Consider the following 20035-nt stretch of genomic DNA (forward strand, 5'->3'; position numbering starts at 1 on the left):
GATCGAGGAGGCCACAGGCCCCACCCCCCACCCCACGCACACAGCACGGGTTCGTCTTGCCTGTGCTCTGACTTCATGTGAATGAAATCTGTATAGCGCTGACTCCGTGTGTCTCCCTTTACGTTTCAAATGCATATTTGAATCCGTCTACACTAATGTGTATTTGGGTCCCTCTGTACCCTTCAGTGGATAGAGCATCGGCCTGTGGATGGAAGGGTCCTGGGTTCAATTCCTGGTCAGGGCACGTGCCCGGGTTACAGACTTGATCCCCAGTGGGGGGGCGTGCAGGAGGCAGCCAATCCATGATTCTCTCTCCTCATGGATGTTTCTCTCTCTCTCTTCCTCTCCCTTCCTCCCTGACATCAATAAAAATATATCCTATATAATAAAAGGCTAATATGCAAATCGACCTAACAGCTGAATGACTGGTCACTATGACGCACACTGACCACCAAGGGGCAGGTGGTCAACGCAGGAGCTGCCCCTTGGTGGTCAGTGCGCTCCCACAGGGGGAGCGCCGCTCAGCCAGAAGCCGGGCTCACGGCTGGTAAGCGCAGTGCTAAGGGTGTCTGACGGCCGGCTTAGGCGGGCGGGCCTAAGCTGTCAGTTGGACATCCCCCAAGGGCTCCCGGACTGCGAGAGGGCGCAGGCCGGGCTAAGGGACCCCCCGCAAGTGCACGTATTTCGTGCACTGGGCCTCTAGTTTAAAATAAAAAAATAAGACGTGTGTTTACAACATTTACATACATTTGGAGTTTTTTTGTATCTTTTTGACTAAGGGCAAGTTAGCAAAGGGTCCCTAGGACGGCTGAGTCCTGCCCTGGGAACCTGCTGTCGGGCTTCATGGGGTGCCCTCGGGGAGGGGACCCCGTGTTCCCAGGGTGCCGTGGGCCCTGGAGACACCCCCTCCCCTGCCCCCGTCCTCCCCGGGCCTGTGTCTCTGTTCTCGTTGGTCTCAACGTGCCCGAGATGGGAAACAGTTACATGACCACAGAAGGAGGCACTGAGCTTTTGAAAAGAGATTTAGGAAACTCAGCTTGGGTTTTCCCAAGCCGCTTTGTCATGCACCCCGTTGGGGCCTGACAAGGCCGAGGTTGAGCAATCCAGCCAGAGTGCAACCCTCCGCGTGGCCACGTGGTGCGTGCGGCCTTGTCAGGAAGTGTCCGGCCGGACTCAGCGCAACCGGGGACGGACAGAGCAGCTGGCGGGGGGCAGGGCGGACTCCTCGGAGGGTGAGTGACAGCCAGAGGCCGGGGCTTCCCGGCGTCTCCACACCAGTTCTGTGTCCGCACAGGAGGCGCCGGCTCGGGGTTCCTCTTCGATCTGGGCCGTGTCCCCTACAAAGGCAAGCGCCCCCTGAAGGACATGATCGGGTCGTACAAGAGCCGCCACAGCAGCGGGGACCCGGCCCCCGAGGGGACGCCGGGGGCCCCGGGCGCGGGGGGCGCCAGCAGGGCCTCGGACCCGGAGGCGCAGCGGCAGCTGCAAAGCCAGCAGGAGGAGCTGGAGCGCCTGCGCAAGGACCTGTCCAGCCAGAAGGTAACGCGCCTCCTCCTCCTCCCGGCTCTCGGGCCACGTCGCGGGCCGGGCCTTCGCGGTCGGTGCTGCCGGGGCCGCGGCCCGAGGCCCAGCCCTGGGCCCGGCCCGGTTCAGACACGCGTGAGTTTCCAGGCTGAGTGCAAACCCCGGGGGCTCGTGAGGGGGTGCCTGCCCCTCACTCACTCCCCCGACATCTGCTCTCTCCCAGCTTCAGCCCAGAGTCCTGAGCAGTTAAAAGACTTTGCCAGTCCTGCCCGGCTGGTGTGGCTCAGTGGTCGACCTATGAACCAGGAGGTCAGGGTTCGATTCCCGGTCAGGGCACATGCCCGGGTGGCGGGCTCGATCCCCAGTGTGGGGCGTGCAGGAGGCAGCCGATCCATGATTCTCTCATCATGGATGCTTCTTTTTTCTTTTTCTTTAAAAAAAAAAAAAATTTATATATATATATATTTTTTATAGAGATGAAGTGGGAGGGAGAGAGAGTCAGAAACATCGATGAGAGAGATACATCCATCAGCTGCCTCCTGCACACCCCCCACTGGGGATGTGCCCACAACCAAGGTGCATGCCCTTGACCGGATTCGAACCCGGGACCCTTCAGTCCGCAGGCCGACGCTCTGTCCACTGAGCCACACCGGTCAGGGCAGTGGTCGGCAAACTCATTAGCCCACAGAGCCAAATATCAACAGGACAACGATTGAGATTTCTTTTGAGACCCCAATTTTTTAAACTTAAACTATATGGTAGGTACATTGTTATTAACTTAATGAGGGTACTCCTAAGCTGGCCTTTGCTAAAAACTCAAGGGGCCAAAGAGCCGCGTGTGGCTCGCGAGCCGCAGTCTGCCGACCAGTGGGTTAGGGTGATCATCATGGATGTTTCTGTCTCTCCTTTCTTCCTCTCTGACATCAATAAAAGAATAATATGCATATATATTTTTAAAAAGGACTTCCCGCGTCCTATTCAGCAGCACTTTCTTCTTGGCTGATACGGCCCATAATGACCCTGATGGCCCAGCCGGCCGGTGTGACTCAGCGTCAGGCTCACGGCTTTCACACGGCCCGGGCCTGCGCACCGGAACCGCCGCTGGTCACGGCGTGTGTGCCGTGGCTTCCTGTTTCCTGTCATTGTCTTCATGGAGGCGGTTTTATCTCCTCTTTATTTTTGAGATCCTTCGAGAGGAAGTTTGGTGTTAAATTGTTTCCAGGGCCCTGGCCGGTGTGGCTCAGTGGGTAGAGCGTCAGCCTGCTGACCGAAGGGTCCCAGGTTTGATTCCGTCAAGGGCACGGACCTCGGTGGCAGGCTCCTCCCCGGCCTGGACCCTGGTAGCCACCCATCGATGTGTCCCTCTGTCTCCCTCTCTCTTCTCCTCTCTCTCAAAATCAGTGCAAGTGCTTACAGCTCGTTTTGAATTTGTTCAGTAGATCTTCCTGCTTTTACCGGGAGGCACTAAAAAAATAAAATCTATAATAAAAGCACAATATGATTAATTAGACCGGACAGCCAAATGACCTTCCGGACGTCATTCCAGATGTCCTTCCTGACAAAGATGCGGTGGCTATGGGCAATCAGGCAGGCAGGCAGAGGGGTTAGAGGTGATCAGGCAGGCAAGCAAACAGGGGTGATCAGGCAGGTAGGCAGAGGGGTTAGAGGCGATCAGTCAGGCAGGCAGAGTGTTTAGGGGTGATCAGGCAGGCAGGCGAACAGTTAGGGGTGATCAGGCAGGCAGGCAGAGTGTTTAGGAGTGATCAGGCAGGCAGGCGAACAGTTAGGGGTGATCAGGCAGGCAGGCAGAGTGTTTAGGGGTGATCAGGCAGGCAGGCGAACAGTTAGGGGTGATCAGGCAGGCAGGCAGAGTGTTTAGGAGTGATCAGGCAGGCAGGCGAACAGTTAGGGGTGATCAGGCAGGCAGGCAGAGTGTTTAGGGGTGATCAGGCAGGCAGGCAGAGTGTTTAGGAGTGATCAGGCAGGCAGGCGAACAGTTAGGGGTTATCAGGCAGGCAGGCAGGCAGGCAGGCAGTGTTTAGGGGTGATCGGGCAGGCAGGCGAACAGTTAGGGGTGATCAGGCAGGCAGGCAGAGTGTTTAGGGGTGATCAGGCAGGCAGGCAGAGTGTTTAGGAGTGATCAGGCAGGCAGGCGAACAGTTAGGGGTTATCAGGCAGGCAGGCAGGCAGGCAGAGTGTTTAGGGGTGATCGGGCAGGCAGGCGAACAGTTAGGGGTGATCAGGCAGGCAGGCAGAGTGTTTAGGAGTGATCAGGCAGGCAGGCAGAGTGGTTAGGGGTGATCAGTCAGGCAGAGTGTTTAGGGGTGATCAGGCAGGCAGGCAAAGTGGTTAGAGGCGATCAGGCAGGCAGGCAGAGTGGTTAGGGGCGATCAGGCAGGTAGGCAGAGTGGTTAGGGGTGATCAGGCAGGTAGGCAGAGTGGTTAGGGGTGATCAGGCAGGTAGGCAGAGGGGTTAGAGGCGATCAGTCACGCAGGCAGTGTGGGTAGGGGCAATCAGGCAGGCAGAGTGTTTAGGGGTGATCAGGCAGGCAGGCAGAGTGTTTAGGAGTGATCAGGCAGGCAGGCGAACAGTTAGGGGTGATCAGGCAGGCAGGCAGAGTGTTTAGGGGTGATCAGGCAGGCAGGCAGAGTGTTTAGGAGTGATCAGGCAGGCAGGCGAACAGTTAGGGGTTATCAGGCAGGCAGGCAGGCAGGCAGAGTGTTTAGGGGTGATTGGGCAGGCAGGCGAACAGTTAGGGGTGATCAGGCAGGCAGGCAGAGTGTTTAGGGGTGATCAGGCAGGCAGGCGAACAGTTAGGGGTGATCAGGCAGGCAGGCAGAGTGTTTAGGAGTGATCAGGCAGGCAGGTGAACAGTTAGGGGTGATCAGGCAGGCAGGCAGAGTGTTTAGGGGTGATCAGGCAGGCAGGCAAAGTGGTTAGGGGTGATCAGTCAGGCAGAGTGTTTAGGGGTGATCAGGCAGGCAGGCAAAGTGGTTAGGGGTGATCAGGCAGGCAGGCAGAGTGGTTAGGGGTGATCAGTCAGGCAGAGTGGTTAGGGGCGATCAGGCAGGCAGGCAGAGTGGTTAGGGGCGATCAGGCAGGCAGGCAGAGTGGTTAGGGGTGATCAGTCAGGCAGAGTGTTTAGGGGTGATCAGTCAGGCAGGCAGAGTGGTTAGGGGTGATCAGGCAGGCAGGCAGAGTGGTTAGGGGCGATCAAGCAGGTAGGCAGAGTGTTTAGGGGTGATCATGCAGGCAGAGTGGTTAGGGTTGATCAGGCAGGCAGGCAGAGTGTTTAGGGGTGGTCAGGCAGGCAGGCAGAGTGGTTAGGGGTGATCAGGCAGGCAGGCAGAGTGTTTAGGGGTGGTCAGGCAGGTAGGCAGAGTGGTTAGGGGTTATCAGGCAGGCAGGCAGAGTGGTTAGGGCTGATCAGGCAGGCAGGCAGGCAGAGTGGTTAGGGCTGATCAGGCAGGCAGGCAGAGTGGTTAGGGCTGATCAGGCAGGTAGGCAGAGTGTTTAGGGGCGATCAGGCAGGTAGGCAGAGTGGTTAGGGCTGATCAGGCAGGCAGGCAGAGTGTTTAGGGGTGGTCAGGCAGGTAGGCAGAGTGGTTAGGGGTGATCAGGCAGGCAGGCAGAGTGGTTAGGGGCGATCAGGCAGGTAGGCAGAGTGGTTAGGGGTGATCAGGCAGGCAGAGTGGTTAGGGCTGATCAGGCAGGCAGGCAGAGTGGTTAGAGGCGATCAGGCAGGCAGGCAGAGTGGTTAGGGCTGATTAGGCAGGCAGGCAGAGTGGTTAGGGGTGATCAGGCAGGCAGGCAGAGTGGTTAGGGCTGATCAGGCAGGCAGGCAGAGTGGTTAGAGGCGATCAGGCAGGCAGGCAGAGTGGTTAGGGCTGATTAGGCAGGGATCGGGCCTAAACTGGCAGTCGGACATCCCCTGAGGGGTCCCGGATTACAAGAGGGTGCAGGCTGGACTGAGGGACAACCCCCTCCTGTGCACGAATTTTGTGCACCGGGCCTCTAGTAAAAAATAAAAATCAATGTAAAATTATCCTCAGGCGATCATTTTTCTCGGGTGAGGATAAAAAAAAAACGTTCCGAGTCAGGTTTCCGCGTTTCCTCACCTTCCCGCGTGGCTCCGCGTGGACGTGTCACGCGTCTGCTCTCCCCTCTCCCGTCCCCCTTCCCCGGCCCTGTCCCCCCCCCCCCCCCCCCCCCCCCCCGTGGCTGCAGGAGCTGGTGCGGCTGCTGCAGCAGACGGTGCGCTCCTCGCAGTACGACAAGTACTTCGCCAGCAGCCGGCTGTGCGACGGGGCCGCCCAGGACACGCTGGCGCTGCTGCACCAGAAGGACGACCAGATCCTGGGCCTGGCCCGCCAGCTGGACCGGCTGGGCCTGGAGAAGGAGAGCCTGCAGCAGGAGGTGCGCACGCTGAAGGCCAAGGTGGGCGAGCTGAGCGAGCAGCTGGGCATGCTCATGGAGACCATCCGCGCCAAGGACGAGGTCATCATCAAGCTGTCGCGGCAGCTCAGCGAGGGCGAGGGCCGCGCCGCCTCCCCCGCCCCGGCGCCCGGCTCCCCCACCGCCAGCAGGGACCAGCAGGAGCTGGACAGGCTGAAGGTGAGGGATCCCCGAGCCCCTTGGTCTCTGTGCGTCGACGTCCCTCGAGGGCTCCTGGCCTCGGCGAGGATGCCATTGCTCCAGCCCTTTCGGCTCCCTCCCCTCCCGGCTTCCGGCCGAGGGGCCTTGTTCATACACTCTGAGGGCATCACCCTCCCAGGTCACCCACGGAGGCGCACGGGGCCCCCTCTGTGGCCGGTTCAGGACAGTCACCGCCGTGACGTAAATTCCTTCCCCGTCTCCTTCCTCGGCGCCCGCCGTGGGCCCTGCCTGCCTTCGCTGCCCGGGCGGAGGGGCAGCCCAGAGATTAACCCGAAAGTGCCTGGTAGTCAGCTTTCAGTTCCTCAGGACTCGCTCGAACGTGGCAGGGCTGTTGGGTGAGGCAGCAAAATATGAATGGTACAGCCGGGCCGGCGTGGCTCCGTGGCTGAGCGTCAACCCATGAACCAGGAGGTCACGGTGATTCCCGGTCAGGACACATGCCCGGGTTGTGGACTCGATCCCCAGTGCGGGGCGTGCAGGAGGCAGCCGACCAGTGATTCTCTCTCCTCATGGATGCTTCTCTCTCTTTCTCTCCCCTTTCTTCTCTGACATCAATATAAATATACTTTGAAAAAATAACATTTAAAAAAATATATTCATGGTATACACTGAGTGGCCAGATGATGATCTCTGAACGCATAATAATCTAGCCACTCAGTGTATATCCTACATCATAAAAGGCTAATATGCACATTGTCTCCTTGACCAGGAGTTCGACCAGCAGGCAGGCCGGCCAACCGCCCATGTCCCCTCCCCCTGGCCAGGCTGGCCGGACCCCACCCATGCACGAATTCATGCACCGGGCCTCTAATACACACACACACACACACACACACACACACACACACACACACACACACGAGTGGCCAGGTTATTAGCGTTCAGAGATCATCATAGTCTGGCCACTCAGTGTAGAACAATAGTCCGCATTCAACCAATGTGAATTGATGGTTTTGTGTGTGTGTGTGTGTGTGTGTGTGTGTGTGTGTGTTTTCTTTTTCGAACAGGATAACCTGCAGGGGTACAAGACCCAAAACAAATTTCTCAACAAGGAAATCTTGGAGCTCTCGGCGCTGCGGAGAAATGCGGAGAGGAGAGAGAGGGACCTGATGGCCAAGGTGGGTTGGGGGTCGGGAGGGGGGCACCCCTCACCTGGTGGGAGGTGCAGCTTGGAAGCCATTTGGAAATGGACTCGTTTGGCCCTGGCCGGTGTGGCTCAGTGGATAGAGCGTCAGCCTGCGGACTGAAAGGTCCCGGGTTCGATTCCCGGTCAGGGCACAGGCCCGGGTTGCGGGCTCCATCCCCAGTGTGGGTCGTGCAGGAGGCATCTGATCCATGATTCTCTCTCATCATGGATGTTTCCCCTGCTCTCTCTCTCTCTCTCTCTGTTTCTCTCTCTCTCTCCCGCTCCCTTCCTCTCTGAAATCAATAAAAACGTATTTTAAAAGAAATGGACTGGTTTGGAAAGCAGTTCAGGCACAGGCTGGAGGGACGTGCTCGCTGGCACCAAAATGTAGTTGAGATCCACACAGTGCGGACGCCGCGTGCCGTGTCGCCATGTTGGGGTGAGGCAGCAGCAGCACCCTGAGACCTGGCTCCAGCCGCAGGTGCAGTGGAGGTTACAGACCAATTAACTGAGGATGTTTTTCCTGTTGCTTTCTTGTAGAGAGAGTGGAAGGGGTATTTTTTTTTAGCATCTCCGACTCACTTCCTGGTAGTTCAGGGAGAGGGGAGAAGGGAGGAGGGAGAGAGAGAGAGAGAAGCATCGATATGAGAGAGACACGTCGATTGCTTGCCTCCCACACAGGCCCTGACCCGGGCCAGGGAAGGAACTGCAACCCAGGTCCGTGCCCTTGACCGGGAATCGAGTCCTCGACCCCTCGCTGCTGGGGCCCACGCTCTAACCACTGAGCCACACTGGTCAGGGCTCATTTTCCTTTCTGACGGATGCTCTTGAGCCGGGTGATCTGTATTTTCTCTAACCGGGGAACAGAATGCCGCCCCCTGAGCCTGACGGGGTTGGTGTGAGAGTCAGCCATGGTGGCGGCTGCCGTGGGCTCTGCAGTGCGTCCCCCACACGGTAGCTCCAGCCCAGAGGAGGGCAGCAGCCGCGCGGCCACGCCTGCTCATCACGCGTCTGCCTCCTGACCCACCCACCCCCAGAGCAGCTTCCCGACCTCCTATGTGCTTTCCGGGGCGTATATATATATTTTTAAATATATTTTTATTGATCTCAGAGAGGAAGGGAGAGGGAGAGAGAGAGAAACATCCATGATGAGGGAGAATCATGGATCAGCTGCCTCCTGCACGCCCCGCACTGGGGATGGGGCCTACAACCTGGGCCTGTGCCCTGAGCGGGAATCGAACCTGAGACCCTTCAGTCCACAGGTCAATGCTCCATCCACTGAGCCACACCGGCCGGGGGTGTATTTGATTTGCCTGACAAGGTGGCCGTTGGGAGCCGATCCCGGGCCGTTGTCCTCCGAAGGTGTCGATGGCGCGTGGGGAGGCCGCGCGTGGCCCGTGTGCCAACGGGCACCAGGCGTGGCGTCCGCCACGGCATGTGGCCTGGTTCCCCGCGCTGCCCGCCCCTGTCCGGCACCGACACTGGGTCGGCATCCAGACGTCTTCCGTGCCGCCCGGGAGGGAGGGAGCCCGTGGCGGGCCCGGCTCACGGGACAGGCGCCCGGGGCGTCCCTCAGCGTCTCGTCGCAGGCCCAGCGTCCCTGGTCCCTTGCGCGTGGGTGACCCCCCTCTCCCCGCAGTACGCGAGCCTGGAGGCCAAGCTGTGCCAGGTGGAGAGCAAGTACCTGATCCTCCTGCAAGAGATGCAGGCGCCCGTGTGCGCGGAGGAGCAGGGGCCCGCCCGCGAGGTCATCGCCCAGCTGCTGGCCGACGCGCTGCAGGTCGAGGGCCCGGAGCAGCCCGAGCAGGCGCTGGTGAAGCCGCGTCTCGTCAGGTCAGGGACCCGCGGCTGGGGGGGCGGGCGGGGGCGGGGAGGGGGACGGCAGCAGCGGCGATTCACGGGCATCCGTGACCCTGCCTCTCATCGGAGGCGCGTGCCGAGCCCCGTCCTGACCTCGGAGCATATACGGCCTCCTCGTTCCTGGCCTCGGGGAAGGCGTGGCCCCAACTCTGCCCGATCGCACGTCCCGGGCGCTTGTGTGTGTTTACACGCTTGGCACGGAGCATGAGGGCCTCCGTGGGGTGCCCTGTGGCTGCCCCGCACGCAGTCACACGCCTGCAGAGCCCGAGAAATCTGTTCCTCGCTCGGTTCAGATGCCTCGTTTTGTCCCCAAGGGCCCGGCGCACCTGCGCTCACGTCCAGCGTTCCTTTATGGTCTTTTTTCTTTTCTTTTTTAATTTTTTAATACATTTTTATTGATTTCAGAGAGGGAGAGAGAAACGTCCGTGATGACGGAATCGTGGATCGGCTGCCTCCTGCACGACCCCCACTGGGGATCGAGCCCTGCAACTCGGGCACGTGCCCTTGACCGGAATCGAACCTGGGACCCTTCAGTCCGCAGGCCGACGCTCTATCCACTGAGCCACATCAGCTAGGGCTCTTTTTTCTTTTTTTAATCCTCCCCCAAGGATATTTTCCCATTGATTTTTAGAGAGAGCGGATGAGAGAGGGAGAGACGGAGAGAAACATCGATGTGGGAGAGACACATCGATGGGTTGCCTCCTGCACGCGCCCCGACCAGGGCCCGGGCTGGCGAGGAGCCTGCAACCCAGGTACATGCCCTGGACGGGAATCGAACCCAGGACCCTTCGGTCCGCAGGCCGACACCCTATCCGCTGAGCCACACCGGCCGGGCCCTTCCCGGCCTCTCTGCCGAGACCAGGCCGCTCACTGTCGCCTCGTGCTTCCCCGCAGCGAGTACGACATCTACGGGTTCCGGACGGTCCCCGAGGACGACGAGGAGGAGAGGCTGGTGGCCAAGGTGCGGGCGCTGGACCTCCGGGGCCTGTCGCTGGCCGAGAACCAGGAGGTGTCCACGGGGGTCAAGTGGGAGAACTACCTGGCGGGCACCATGACGCGGGAGATGGCGCGCTCGCCGGAGCTGAAGGGCCTGGTCCGGGCGGGCATCCCGCACGAGCACCGGTCCAAGGTGTGGCGGTGGTGCGTGGACCTGCACACGCGCAAGCTGCGGGAGGGGCGCGGCGCCCGGCTACTTCGCGGGCCTGCTGAAGGCGGCGCTGGGGAAGCAGAACCCGGCCTCCCAGCAGATCGAGCTGGACCTGCTGCGCACGCTGCCCAACAACCGGCACTACGCCGGCCCCGCCTCCGAGGGCATCCAGCAGCTGCGCAACGTGCTGCTGGCCTTCTCCTGGCGCAACCCCGACATCGGCTACTGCCAGGGCCTCAACAGGTGGGTGCGCCCCGGTGCCGGCCGCGGCTTCAGGCTCTGCCCAGCCTGGCCAGGGGGAGGGGACGTGGGCGGTAGGCCAGCCTGCCTGCTGGTCGAACTCCTGGTCGAAGGGACCATTTGCATATTAGCCTTCTATTCTATAGGATATACACCAAGTGGCCAGATGATTATGTGGTCAGAGATCATCATCATCTGGCCACTCAGTGTATATATAGAGAGAACCCAACTGGTGTGGCTCAGTGGATAGAGCGTCAGCCTGCGGCTGAAGGGTCCCAGGTTCGATTCTCGGTCAGGGCACATGCCTGGGTTGTGGGCTCGATCCCCAGTAGGGAGCATGCAGGAGGCAGCCGATCCAGGATTCTCTCTCATCATGGATGTTTCTCTCTCTCTCTCCCTCTTTCTTCCTCTCTGAAATCAATAAAAAAGTATTTAAAAAATAATTTAAAAAAAAGTATATATACATATATTAATACATATATATATTTTTTGGCTGGTTGAGCGCCATCCTATGCCCCAATAGGTCGCTGGTTTGATTCCCGGTCAGGGCACGTGCCCAGCTTGCAGTTACATACAGAAGGCAACCCACTGATGTTTCTCTCTCGAATTGATGTTTCTTTTTCTTTACTTTTCCCTTCCTCTCTCTCTTAAAAAAAAAAAATCAATAAAAATATTGTTTTTTAAAATATATTTTTATTTCAGAGAGAAGAAGGGAGAGGGAGAGAGAGATAGAAACATCAGTGATGAAAGAGAATCAGCAATCAGCCGCCTCCTGCATGACCCCTACTAGGGATCCAGCCTGCAACCCGGGCTTGTGCCCTGACCTGGAATCGAACCCTGACCTCCTGGTTCATAGGTCAATGCTCAACCACTGAGCCAGGCCGGCTGGACAATAAACAACATTTTTTAAAAAGAAATATATTAATGCTTTCACCAGTGTGGCTCAGTGGATAGACCGTCGGCCTGCGGACTGAAGGGTCCCGGGTTCGATTCCGGTCAAGGGCATGTACCTTGGTTGTGGGCACATCCCCAGTGGGGGGCGTGCAGGAGGCAGCTGATCGATGTTTCTCTCTCATCGATTTCTCACTCTCTATCCCTCTCCCTTTCTCTCTGTAAAAAAATCAATAACATATTTTAAAAAAAGAAATCTATTAAAAAACAGCAACGAATGAAGGGCGAGGACGTGCAGCTTTGCCTGAAACTTGCTCAGAGAATGAGACTGGGCCGAGGGCGGCAGGGACGGGGGGGTGGGGGTGGGGGTGGAGGTGGGGGGCCCGGGCGGCGCTCACCTGTCCCCCGTGCGCCTGCAGGCTGGTGGCGGTGGCCCTGCTGTACCTGGAGCAGGAGGACGCCTTCTGGTGCCTGGTCGCCATCGTAGAGGTGTTCATGCCGCGAGACTATTACACCAAGACTCTCCTGGGCTCCCAGGTGCGTCCCACACGCTGCGGGAGGCGGAGCAGACGTGTGCCCCGCACAAGGTCTCAGGGGGCCTCCTGGGTGAGCGGGGCCGAGGAGGCCCGAGGGCAGGGGCGGGGCTCCCTCAGCGCCTGGCCCAGCAGGAGGCCTGTGCTCCCGCCCCAGCTCAGTCCCCCCCCCCCCCCCCCCGTGCCCTGGGCAAGGCCGCGTGGCGGGCTGGGCAGGGTCCTGGCCGCTGGGAGTCCGGGTGCCCGCCCAGCTTCTCCCGGAGGCCGGGACGGGGTGCATGTGCCGCAGGCTCTCAGGGGGCACCTGTGAGGGACCCCGGGGAGGACCCCAGACCCAGGGCAGGAAGGAGGCGGGGTGGGAGCACCCCGATTGCCGGCGGGTCTAAGGAAGTTGCGGCCAGGCTGGTGGGCGTGCTAAGCCGGGTCCCCTGTCGAAGGTGCGCGTCTCCGGGACGGGCGGCGTGTGTCCCCTGTGGGCAGCGATGGACTCGGGGGGCACTGCCGGGCCATCGCCCCGCCCGCAGCCCAGGAATCTGCGTGGACGTGCTGAGGCCTGCATGCTCCTTGGTGGGGTCGGGGGGGGGGGGGCTCCGTGAACAGGGCCCAGGTCCACGCGGGCCCGTGGAGAGGGTGCTGGTGGGCCTGCCGCCGCCCGGCCCCGCCCTGCGCCCCGGAGCAGGTGGGCGCGGCGCTGCGGGGACCCAGCCTCGGCCTCGCCCGCCCGCAGGTGGACCAGCGGGTGTTCCGGGACCTGATGGGCGAGAAGCTGCCGCGGCTGCACGCGCACCTGGAGCAGCACAAGGTGGACTACACGCTCATCACCTTCAACTGGTTCCTGGTGGTGTTCGTGGACAGCGTGGTCAGCGACGTGCTCTTCCGGATCTGGGACTCCTTCCTGTACGAGGGGCCCAAGGTGGGCTGGGCCTGGGCAGCGGGCGGGTGCCCGCGGGGCGTGGGCAATGGGCGGGGCGTGGGCAGTGGGCGGGGCGTGGGCAGTGGGCGGGGCGTGTGGGGCATTGGGCGGGGCGTGTGGGCAGTGGGGTGGGGTGCTCGCGGGGCGTGTGGGCAGTGGGCGGGGCGTGTGGACAGTGGGCGGGTGCCCGCGGGGCGTGTGGGCAGTGGGCGGGGCGTGTGGGTAGTGGGCGGGGCGAGTGGGCAGTGGGCGGGGCGTGTGGGCAGTGGGCGGGGCGTGTGGGCAGTGGCCACAGCAGAGTTGCCGGCTCCCTGGCCAGACCCATCCCGGCGGCTGGCGTGCCCCGGAGGCGGCCCGGGGTCGCAGGACGAGGCGGTCACTTGCTCGTTCCTCAGAAACATGGAGCACTCAGACCTGCCCGGGGCTCGGATGCTTTAGACGCTGAGCCTCACGCTCTGCCCGGGGCGTGGTGTTGCCCCCATTGTGTGGATGGGGAGGTTGAGGCCCAGAGGTCGCTACGCGGAGGGTCAGGGGCAAACACGGGGTCAACTTCAGAGCCTCATGCCACAAGCCTCCCACCAGGCTGTTGGGTGTTTATAAAACATCGGTTTTTAGGTGAGTCCGCGATACCCTCAGATGATACGACTGAGAATGTGGTAGAAAGGAGGCCTGTGACTGGAGGAATGCGGGCGAGAGGTGGGCAGAGAAGTGAGGGTGTGTGGTGGGGAGGAGGGCTCCGCCCCCCGACCTCCAGTCTCTCTTTTTTTTAAAATATATTTTTATTGATGTCAGAGAGGGAGAGAGAGAAACATCAATGAGGAGAGAGAATCATGGATCGGCTGCCTCCTGCACACCCGGGGATCGAGCCCACAACCCGGGCATGTGCCCTGACCGGGAATCGAACACTGACCTCCTGGTTCATAGGTCAACGCTCACCCACTGACCACGCCAGCCGGGCCAGCTATTTTTTTAACTGTGCATAGTATCTCCCTCTGTACGTGAACCAGAAGTGGCGGGGGGCGGGGGGGGGGGGGGCGTGCTGGGTCAAGGGTCACGGTCTGTACTTGTATGGTTGTGCCACATGGCCCTTCGAAGGACCTGACCTGACAGTCCCCCAGCGAGTGTGGGGGTGTGCACCCCCCTCTGTCCGACTCGGGCCTGCAGCCTGAGGCTCCGAGAAGGAATTCTGGGCCAGGACCTGCCCGTGTCTGCTGCCGGCCGGCGGTAGGAATGTCAGCAGAAGGATAACCATTGAACCACACTGCACACTGCTCTCTCGATAGAGTGCAGGCTGGACGCCCGCCGGGCCTCGGGGGTGGGCGGCTTCGTCTGAAGCTGGTCGGACCTGCAAGATCGCCAGGGTCCAGCCCTCGGCCTCACACACGGCGTCCGTGGTCCAGACCCGGTGCCACCAGCTGAGACGGGAGCTGCCGGGAGGGGCCGCTCTTATTTCTGAGGGTTTTCCTTTCTTCTTTTTTTTAAATATATTTCATTGATTTTTTACAGAGAAGAAGGGAGAGGGATGGAGAGTTACAAACATCTATGAGAGAGAAACATCCATCAGCTGCCTCCTGCACACCCCCTACTGGGGATGTGCCCCCAACCAAGGCACATGCCTTTGACCGGAATCGAACCTGGGACCCTTCAGTCCGCAGGCCGACGCTCTATCCACTGAGCCACACCGGCTAGGGCTCTCTTCTTTTTTGTTGTTGTTGCTGTTCATCCTCACACGACATTTTCCCGTTGATTTGAGAGAGAGAGAGTGGAAGGGGGCAGCGACAGAAAGAAGCATCGATGTGAGAGAGACTCATCGATGGGTTGCCTCCCACAAGCACCCCGACCAGGGCCGGGGATCGAACCTGCAACTCAGGTGCGTGCCCTTGACCGGGAATCGAACCCGGGACCCCTCGGTCCTTGGGCCGATGCTCTGTCCACTGAGCCACACTGGCCAGGGCTGTTTTTCGTTTAATGTAAACGTGACTCCCGCTCCTGTACCTTCTCGATGGGAAGTGTCGGCCGGATGCGGGAGGGAGCACCCCGCGAAGGGCCTGCCCCCGATGTTTCTGTAAGGAGGCCCTGTTGGTAGGAGAGTCGCCCCCGCCAGCAGGTTGCCCATCCCGGCCCTGGTCAGGGTGTGTGCAGGAGGCGACCTATTGCTGTTCCTCTCGCACATCAGTGTCTCTCTCTCCTTTCCTCTCTAAAAGAGCAATGAATCCCGGCTGGCGTGGCCCAGTGGTTGAGCATCAACCTATGAACCAGGAGGTCAGGGTTCGGTTCCTGGTCAGGGCACAGGCCCGGGTTGTGGGCTCCATCCCCAGTGTGGGGCGTGCAGGAGGCAGCTGATCCATGATTCTCATCATCAATGTTACTATCTCCCTCTCCCTCTCCCTTCCTCTCTCTGAAATCAATCAAATATATATATATATATTTTTTTATTTAATTAAAAAGCAATGACAGCCCTAACCAGTGTGGCTCAGTGGATAGAGCGTCGGCCTGCGGACTGAAGGGTCCCGGGTTCAATTCCGGTCAAGGGCATGTACCTTGGTTGTGGGCACATCCCCAGTAGGGGGTGTGCAGGAGGCAGCTGGTGGATGTTTCTCTCTCATCGATGTTTCTGACTCTCTATCCCTCTGCCTTCCTCTCTGTAAAAAATCAATAAAATATATATATTTTAAAACATAAAAAAAGAAAAAGCAATGCCAATGTCCTCCAATGAGGATTTTTAAAAAGAAAAAAAGCGGGGGGGGGGGGGGGGGCGGCCCTTCCCGGTGGGATCACTCCCCAGTGTGTGGTTGCTCCAGGCCCAGGAGCCTGGACCCCGGAACCCGGCGCCGCTCTGCCTACAGACCCCGCCCCTCCCGCAGGTCATCTTCCGCTTCGCCCTCGCGCTTTTCAAGTACAAGGAGGAGGAGATCCTGAAATTGCAAGACTCCATGTCCATCTTCAAGTACCTCCGCTACTTCACCCGCACCATCCTGGACGCCCGGTGAGTCCCCGGGACCCTGCCCGCCCCTCCCCGCTGGGTCGCAGGCCCCCAGGAGGTTCCAGGAGGGAAAGGCTTCATCCACCCCGCCCTCCCGCCCCCACAAACCCGTGGGCCTGGGCTGAGTGTGCAGGACGCGCCGGCCCTCGTCTGGCGTCGAGGGTGACAGACGAGGAACAGCCTGGTGTTTGCAGAACTTGGGGAGCTGGGGGCGGGGCAGCTCAGGAGCAGGAACAGAGACGTGGAACAGAGCGTGCGGGGACCCTGAGTGAGTGCTGTGTGCAGGGACAGGTCGGGGTGCAGAGCCGGGCGTCACAGCCTCCGGGTGGCCCGGCGCCAGGCCCCTGCGGTCCGGGCCCCAGCCTCCCCGCCGACGCCGAGCCCTGTGTCCCCCCCCCAGGAAGCTGATCGGCATCGCCTTCGGGGACCTGAACCCGTTCCCGCTGCGCCAGATCCGCAACCGGCGGGCCTTGCACCTGGAGAAGGTGCGGCTGGAGCTGACGGAGCTCGAGGCCATCCGCGAGGACTTCCTGCGGGAGCGGGACGCCAGCCCCGACAAGGGCGCGCTGGTCAGCGACGAGGAGGACACCTGAGCGCCCCGCGGGCCGGACCGGGACCCGGGACCCGGGACCCCCGCCGGTGCCGAGCCGCGCCCCTCCCACGCCCGTGGCCGGGCCTCTGTTTACAGCCTCTTCCCGCCACGCGCTCGGGCCCACGCTCCCGGCCCGCGTCCTGCCGGTCGGTCCGCGCCTCCCAAGGGCCTGTTTACAGCGTGTGGGGTCCGCACCCCGAGAACCCCGGCGTGGGCCGCCTCCCGTGCGGGCGCGGGGCTCCCAGACTCGCAGGCGGAGCGTGGCTGCCGCCGTGGCCTGAGGTCCGAGCGAAGAAGCGACTTCCCTCGTTGAGAAGCGGCCTGGGGGGCCCCTCTGCAGACACCACGCACCCCGACTCCTCCCCGGTGGCGGCCGGTCGGTCGGCAGGCGCCCCGAGTCCTGAGGACGCCCCGTGCGTCTCAGCCGGGACTCAGAGGGGACGGGATTCCGGGGGGACCGGCTCCCGTCCTGCAGGCGGGCACTCCGCAGCCTCGGTCAGGGGCGCAGGGTCAGGGGCGCAGGGCGCGGGGAGGCCGGGGTGCGGCCCCGTTTCCCTGGCGGCTCACGCCCCCAGGAGGCGGCACGCAGACGGGGCGACGCGTGCAACTTGAATTCGCGCTTTCTCTCTGGTTGGGGGGTGTTTGGGGGGGTCCCCCGCCCCCCGCAGCCATCGCCACGTGCCGGGCCCTCACTGGTCTCCGTTCACCCACCGCCTTGGCCTCCCCAAGGGGCCGGACGTGGGTTTGCGCTGGGAGCAGGGGGTTGAGGCCGGCTTCCCGGGGGCTGCCTGTGAGGCGGGGCCTGGGGGGGCAGCCCCCCTGCTCCCTGAGCCCCCTCCCCCCCAGGCTGGGCCTGGCTGCCCGGGAATGGGGCCCGGCCCTGGATCCGTCCCTCCCGCGTCTCAGACTTCACGTGCCGAGTCCCTTCCCCGGACCCGCGCGCCCCGCGGGAAGGGAAGCGGCTCCGTCTGTCCGTGTGTCTGTCCGCGTGTCTGTCCGGTAGACGGCGCCTGAGCTGGACCCGGGCCGCGTGGGGCGGGGAACCGAGGCGGCGCCTCCCCCGGGCGGGACCTCCATGCTGGGGCGGGGGCGGGCGGCCAGGGGCGCAGAGACGATGCCGCCCGGGGACCCCAGGGCGCGGACTGGTGCCCCCGCATTGGAGGGTCCCGTCCCGCCGTTTTGGCCGCTGGAGAGACGGGCTCAGTCCCGGGCTGCGCGGCCCCCACCAGCCGCGGGGGCCCCCCTCCCCGGGCGCCCCCGTCCTTTGGGGCCCCGGTTAACCCTTTGTACAGTCACTACAGTCTCTATTTTTATAGCCGGTTTTTACCGCCGTTCCAGAGCGCGTCTGTTTTGTACCGAGGGCGCCCCCGAGTGTGTGTGTGTGGGGGGGGCCTGAGCCTCCGCAGGCGGTCCCCCCGCTGGGCCACCTTTGACCTCCAGCCTTGACCCTCACGACCTTCACCCCCCGGGGTGCGGGGCCCGGGAAGGCGGGGGGGCCTGGCCTTGGGTGTCCCCGCAGCCGCATGGTCACCTTCCCGTCCAGCTCGGAATGGGTTGTCATGTTAAAAGGAAAAATAAACTCATTTGTGTAACATTCTGACGTGGAGTGCAGCCACAGTCCTGGTGCGGGGCTGAGCCCCCGGCGGGAGGGGGCGAGCCTGGGGGTCCCTGCCCTGAGCTCGCTCTGTGGGGGGGGGGGGGAGGGAGGGGAGGGAGAGGGGGGAGGGTGTGGAGGGGGAGGGGGCGTTGGGGCGTTGGGGGGGGACAGGGCGCCTTGGGGGCAGCCCTGTGAGGCGCTGGGAGCCATCGCTGAGCTGCGGACGAGGGCGGGGCCATGCGGGTGTCTGCGGCCTGGGCTTCAGCCGGGAGCCAGGAGCTGGGCGGCCCCCCACATGGGCGGCAGGCACCCCCCTCCCCGCCGGCGCCGGGCCTGCCTGAGTCACGGGCTGTTTGCCTCCCGCCTGGGAGGACAGCTCAGGCCCAGCTGACCCGGGGACACCCCCCCCCCGCCCCCCCCCACCACCACCGGGAAAACACACAAGAGTGACGAAGACCCAATTTTTTTCATGGTGTGGGGGCAGGCCAGCTCCGGAGATGCCGGGGTGTCTGAGGGGGGAGGGGCACTGATGCTGCAGGCTGGGGGTTCCCGCTGTCCCCAGCACCCCGGCAGGGGCTGGGCCCCCTCCCCCCTTCTCTGTGGGCTGGGAGCCCCCAGCCCAGGCCCTGCTCCCTGACCAGGGCCCTGGACAGTGGACGGTGTGGAAGCCGGCGTGGCTCAGGGGCTGAGCGTCCACCTAGGAACCAGGAGGTCAGGGTTCGATTCCCGGTCAGGACACAGGCCGGGCTGCTGGCTGATCCCCAGTTGGGGGCGTGCAGGAGGCAGCCGATCCATGATTCTCTCTCCTCATGGATGTTTCTCTCTCTCCCTCTCTCCTCTGCTCGGAAATCAATAAAAATATATTTTTTAAATTTTTTATAACAAAGGTGGAGATTTATTGAGAAACAAGCACAGACGCCCAGGGGGAGGCGGAGGTCTGCACACACGTGTGCTGAGACGGCAGAGCAGGGCACGCATGTACCGCTCGGTTTTCTCAGCTTTGGAGCAGGTGGGTCTGTCCAGTCAGGACTAACCGCCGCTCCCGGGATTTGGGGGAGAAACAGCCACTACCAACAGCTGAGCTGGAGGGGGAGTGAGGGGGGGGGTTCCAGAGCCTCCCGCCCCCCAATAAGTTACCGCGACCATTCTGGACGCCGGGGATCCATCCAGGCTCCTAGCGGAGCCAACGACGCCGTTGTCCATTGTCCGACGACCGGTGTCTTTAAAAAGCAGGTAAATGCTCCACAGAACTTTCTCCTCTCCTTCCGCGGCGGACCATGCCTGTGGCCCTTCGGCTCCTCAGTGTGTGTGGCAGTCTTCAGTTATTAGGGTTTTCTTTTTAGTTCCTTTTTGTCTTTTTTCTCTAAGTCATTTTAAATATATCCTATCTAATAATCCTGTCTAATAAAGAGGGAATATGCTAATTGACCATCGCTCCATCACAAAGATGGCTGCACCCACAGCTGAGGCCAAGTTCCCATAATGAGCCGTAACGAGCAATCAGCAGCGACCTGAGGCTACGCCCTCCCCCACCCAGCAAGGCTTGACAAGGCCAGGTCTGGATCTAGCCCAATGCGGGGGGGCCAGCCGGGTCTGGGTCTCACGCGATTTTGAGGTGCATGTGGGTGGGCGGGGACTTGACTCTGGGTCCCGTGGTGTGCCCCAGACTCTGACAGGAGGAAGGTTTTCATACACATTTTACTAATTTTCTTTCATCTCTGACACTTCTATTATAGAGAAAGGGCAAATAGCAATATTAAATTATTTCCTCTAATTAATCCCCTTTTAATGTGCATGAATTTCGTGCACCGGGTCACTAGTGTGTGTGTGTGTGTGTGTGTGTGTGTGTGTGTGTGTGTGTATTATTGATTTTTTTACAGAGAAGAAGGGAGAGGGATAGAGAGTTAGAATCATTGATGAAAGGGAAACATCCACCAGCTGCCTCCTGCACGCCTCCTACTGGGGATGTGCC

At 61.2% G+C, this 20035-nt stretch overlaps 1 protein-coding gene across 1 annotated transcript in view; it reads left to right on the forward strand.

Annotated features, from left to right (window-relative positions):
• The window catches only part of TBC1D2B (TBC1 domain family member 2B), a 35109-nt gene extending 18494 nt beyond the window's left edge, over positions 1-16615 (forward strand). The window contains 10 exon segments of the mRNA XM_079800967.1: positions 1295-1539; positions 5753-6139; positions 7189-7299; positions 8947-9140; positions 10062-10341; positions 10343-10557; positions 11865-11982; positions 12706-12891; positions 15756-15877; positions 16275-16615. Coding sequence (XP_079657093.1) covers positions 1295-1539; positions 5753-6139; positions 7189-7299; positions 8947-9140; positions 10062-10341; positions 10343-10557; positions 11865-11982; positions 12706-12891; positions 15756-15877; positions 16275-16467 — 2051 coding nt within the window. The 3' untranslated portion in view covers positions 16468-16615.
• The last annotated feature ends 3420 nt before the right edge of the window (positions 16616-20035 follow it).

This window comes from Cnephaeus nilssonii, assembly GCF_951640355.1.
Source record: "Cnephaeus nilssonii genome assembly, contig: SCAFFOLD_142, whole genome shotgun sequence".
Taxonomy (NCBI): Eukaryota; Metazoa; Chordata; class Mammalia; order Chiroptera; family Vespertilionidae; genus Cnephaeus; species Cnephaeus nilssonii.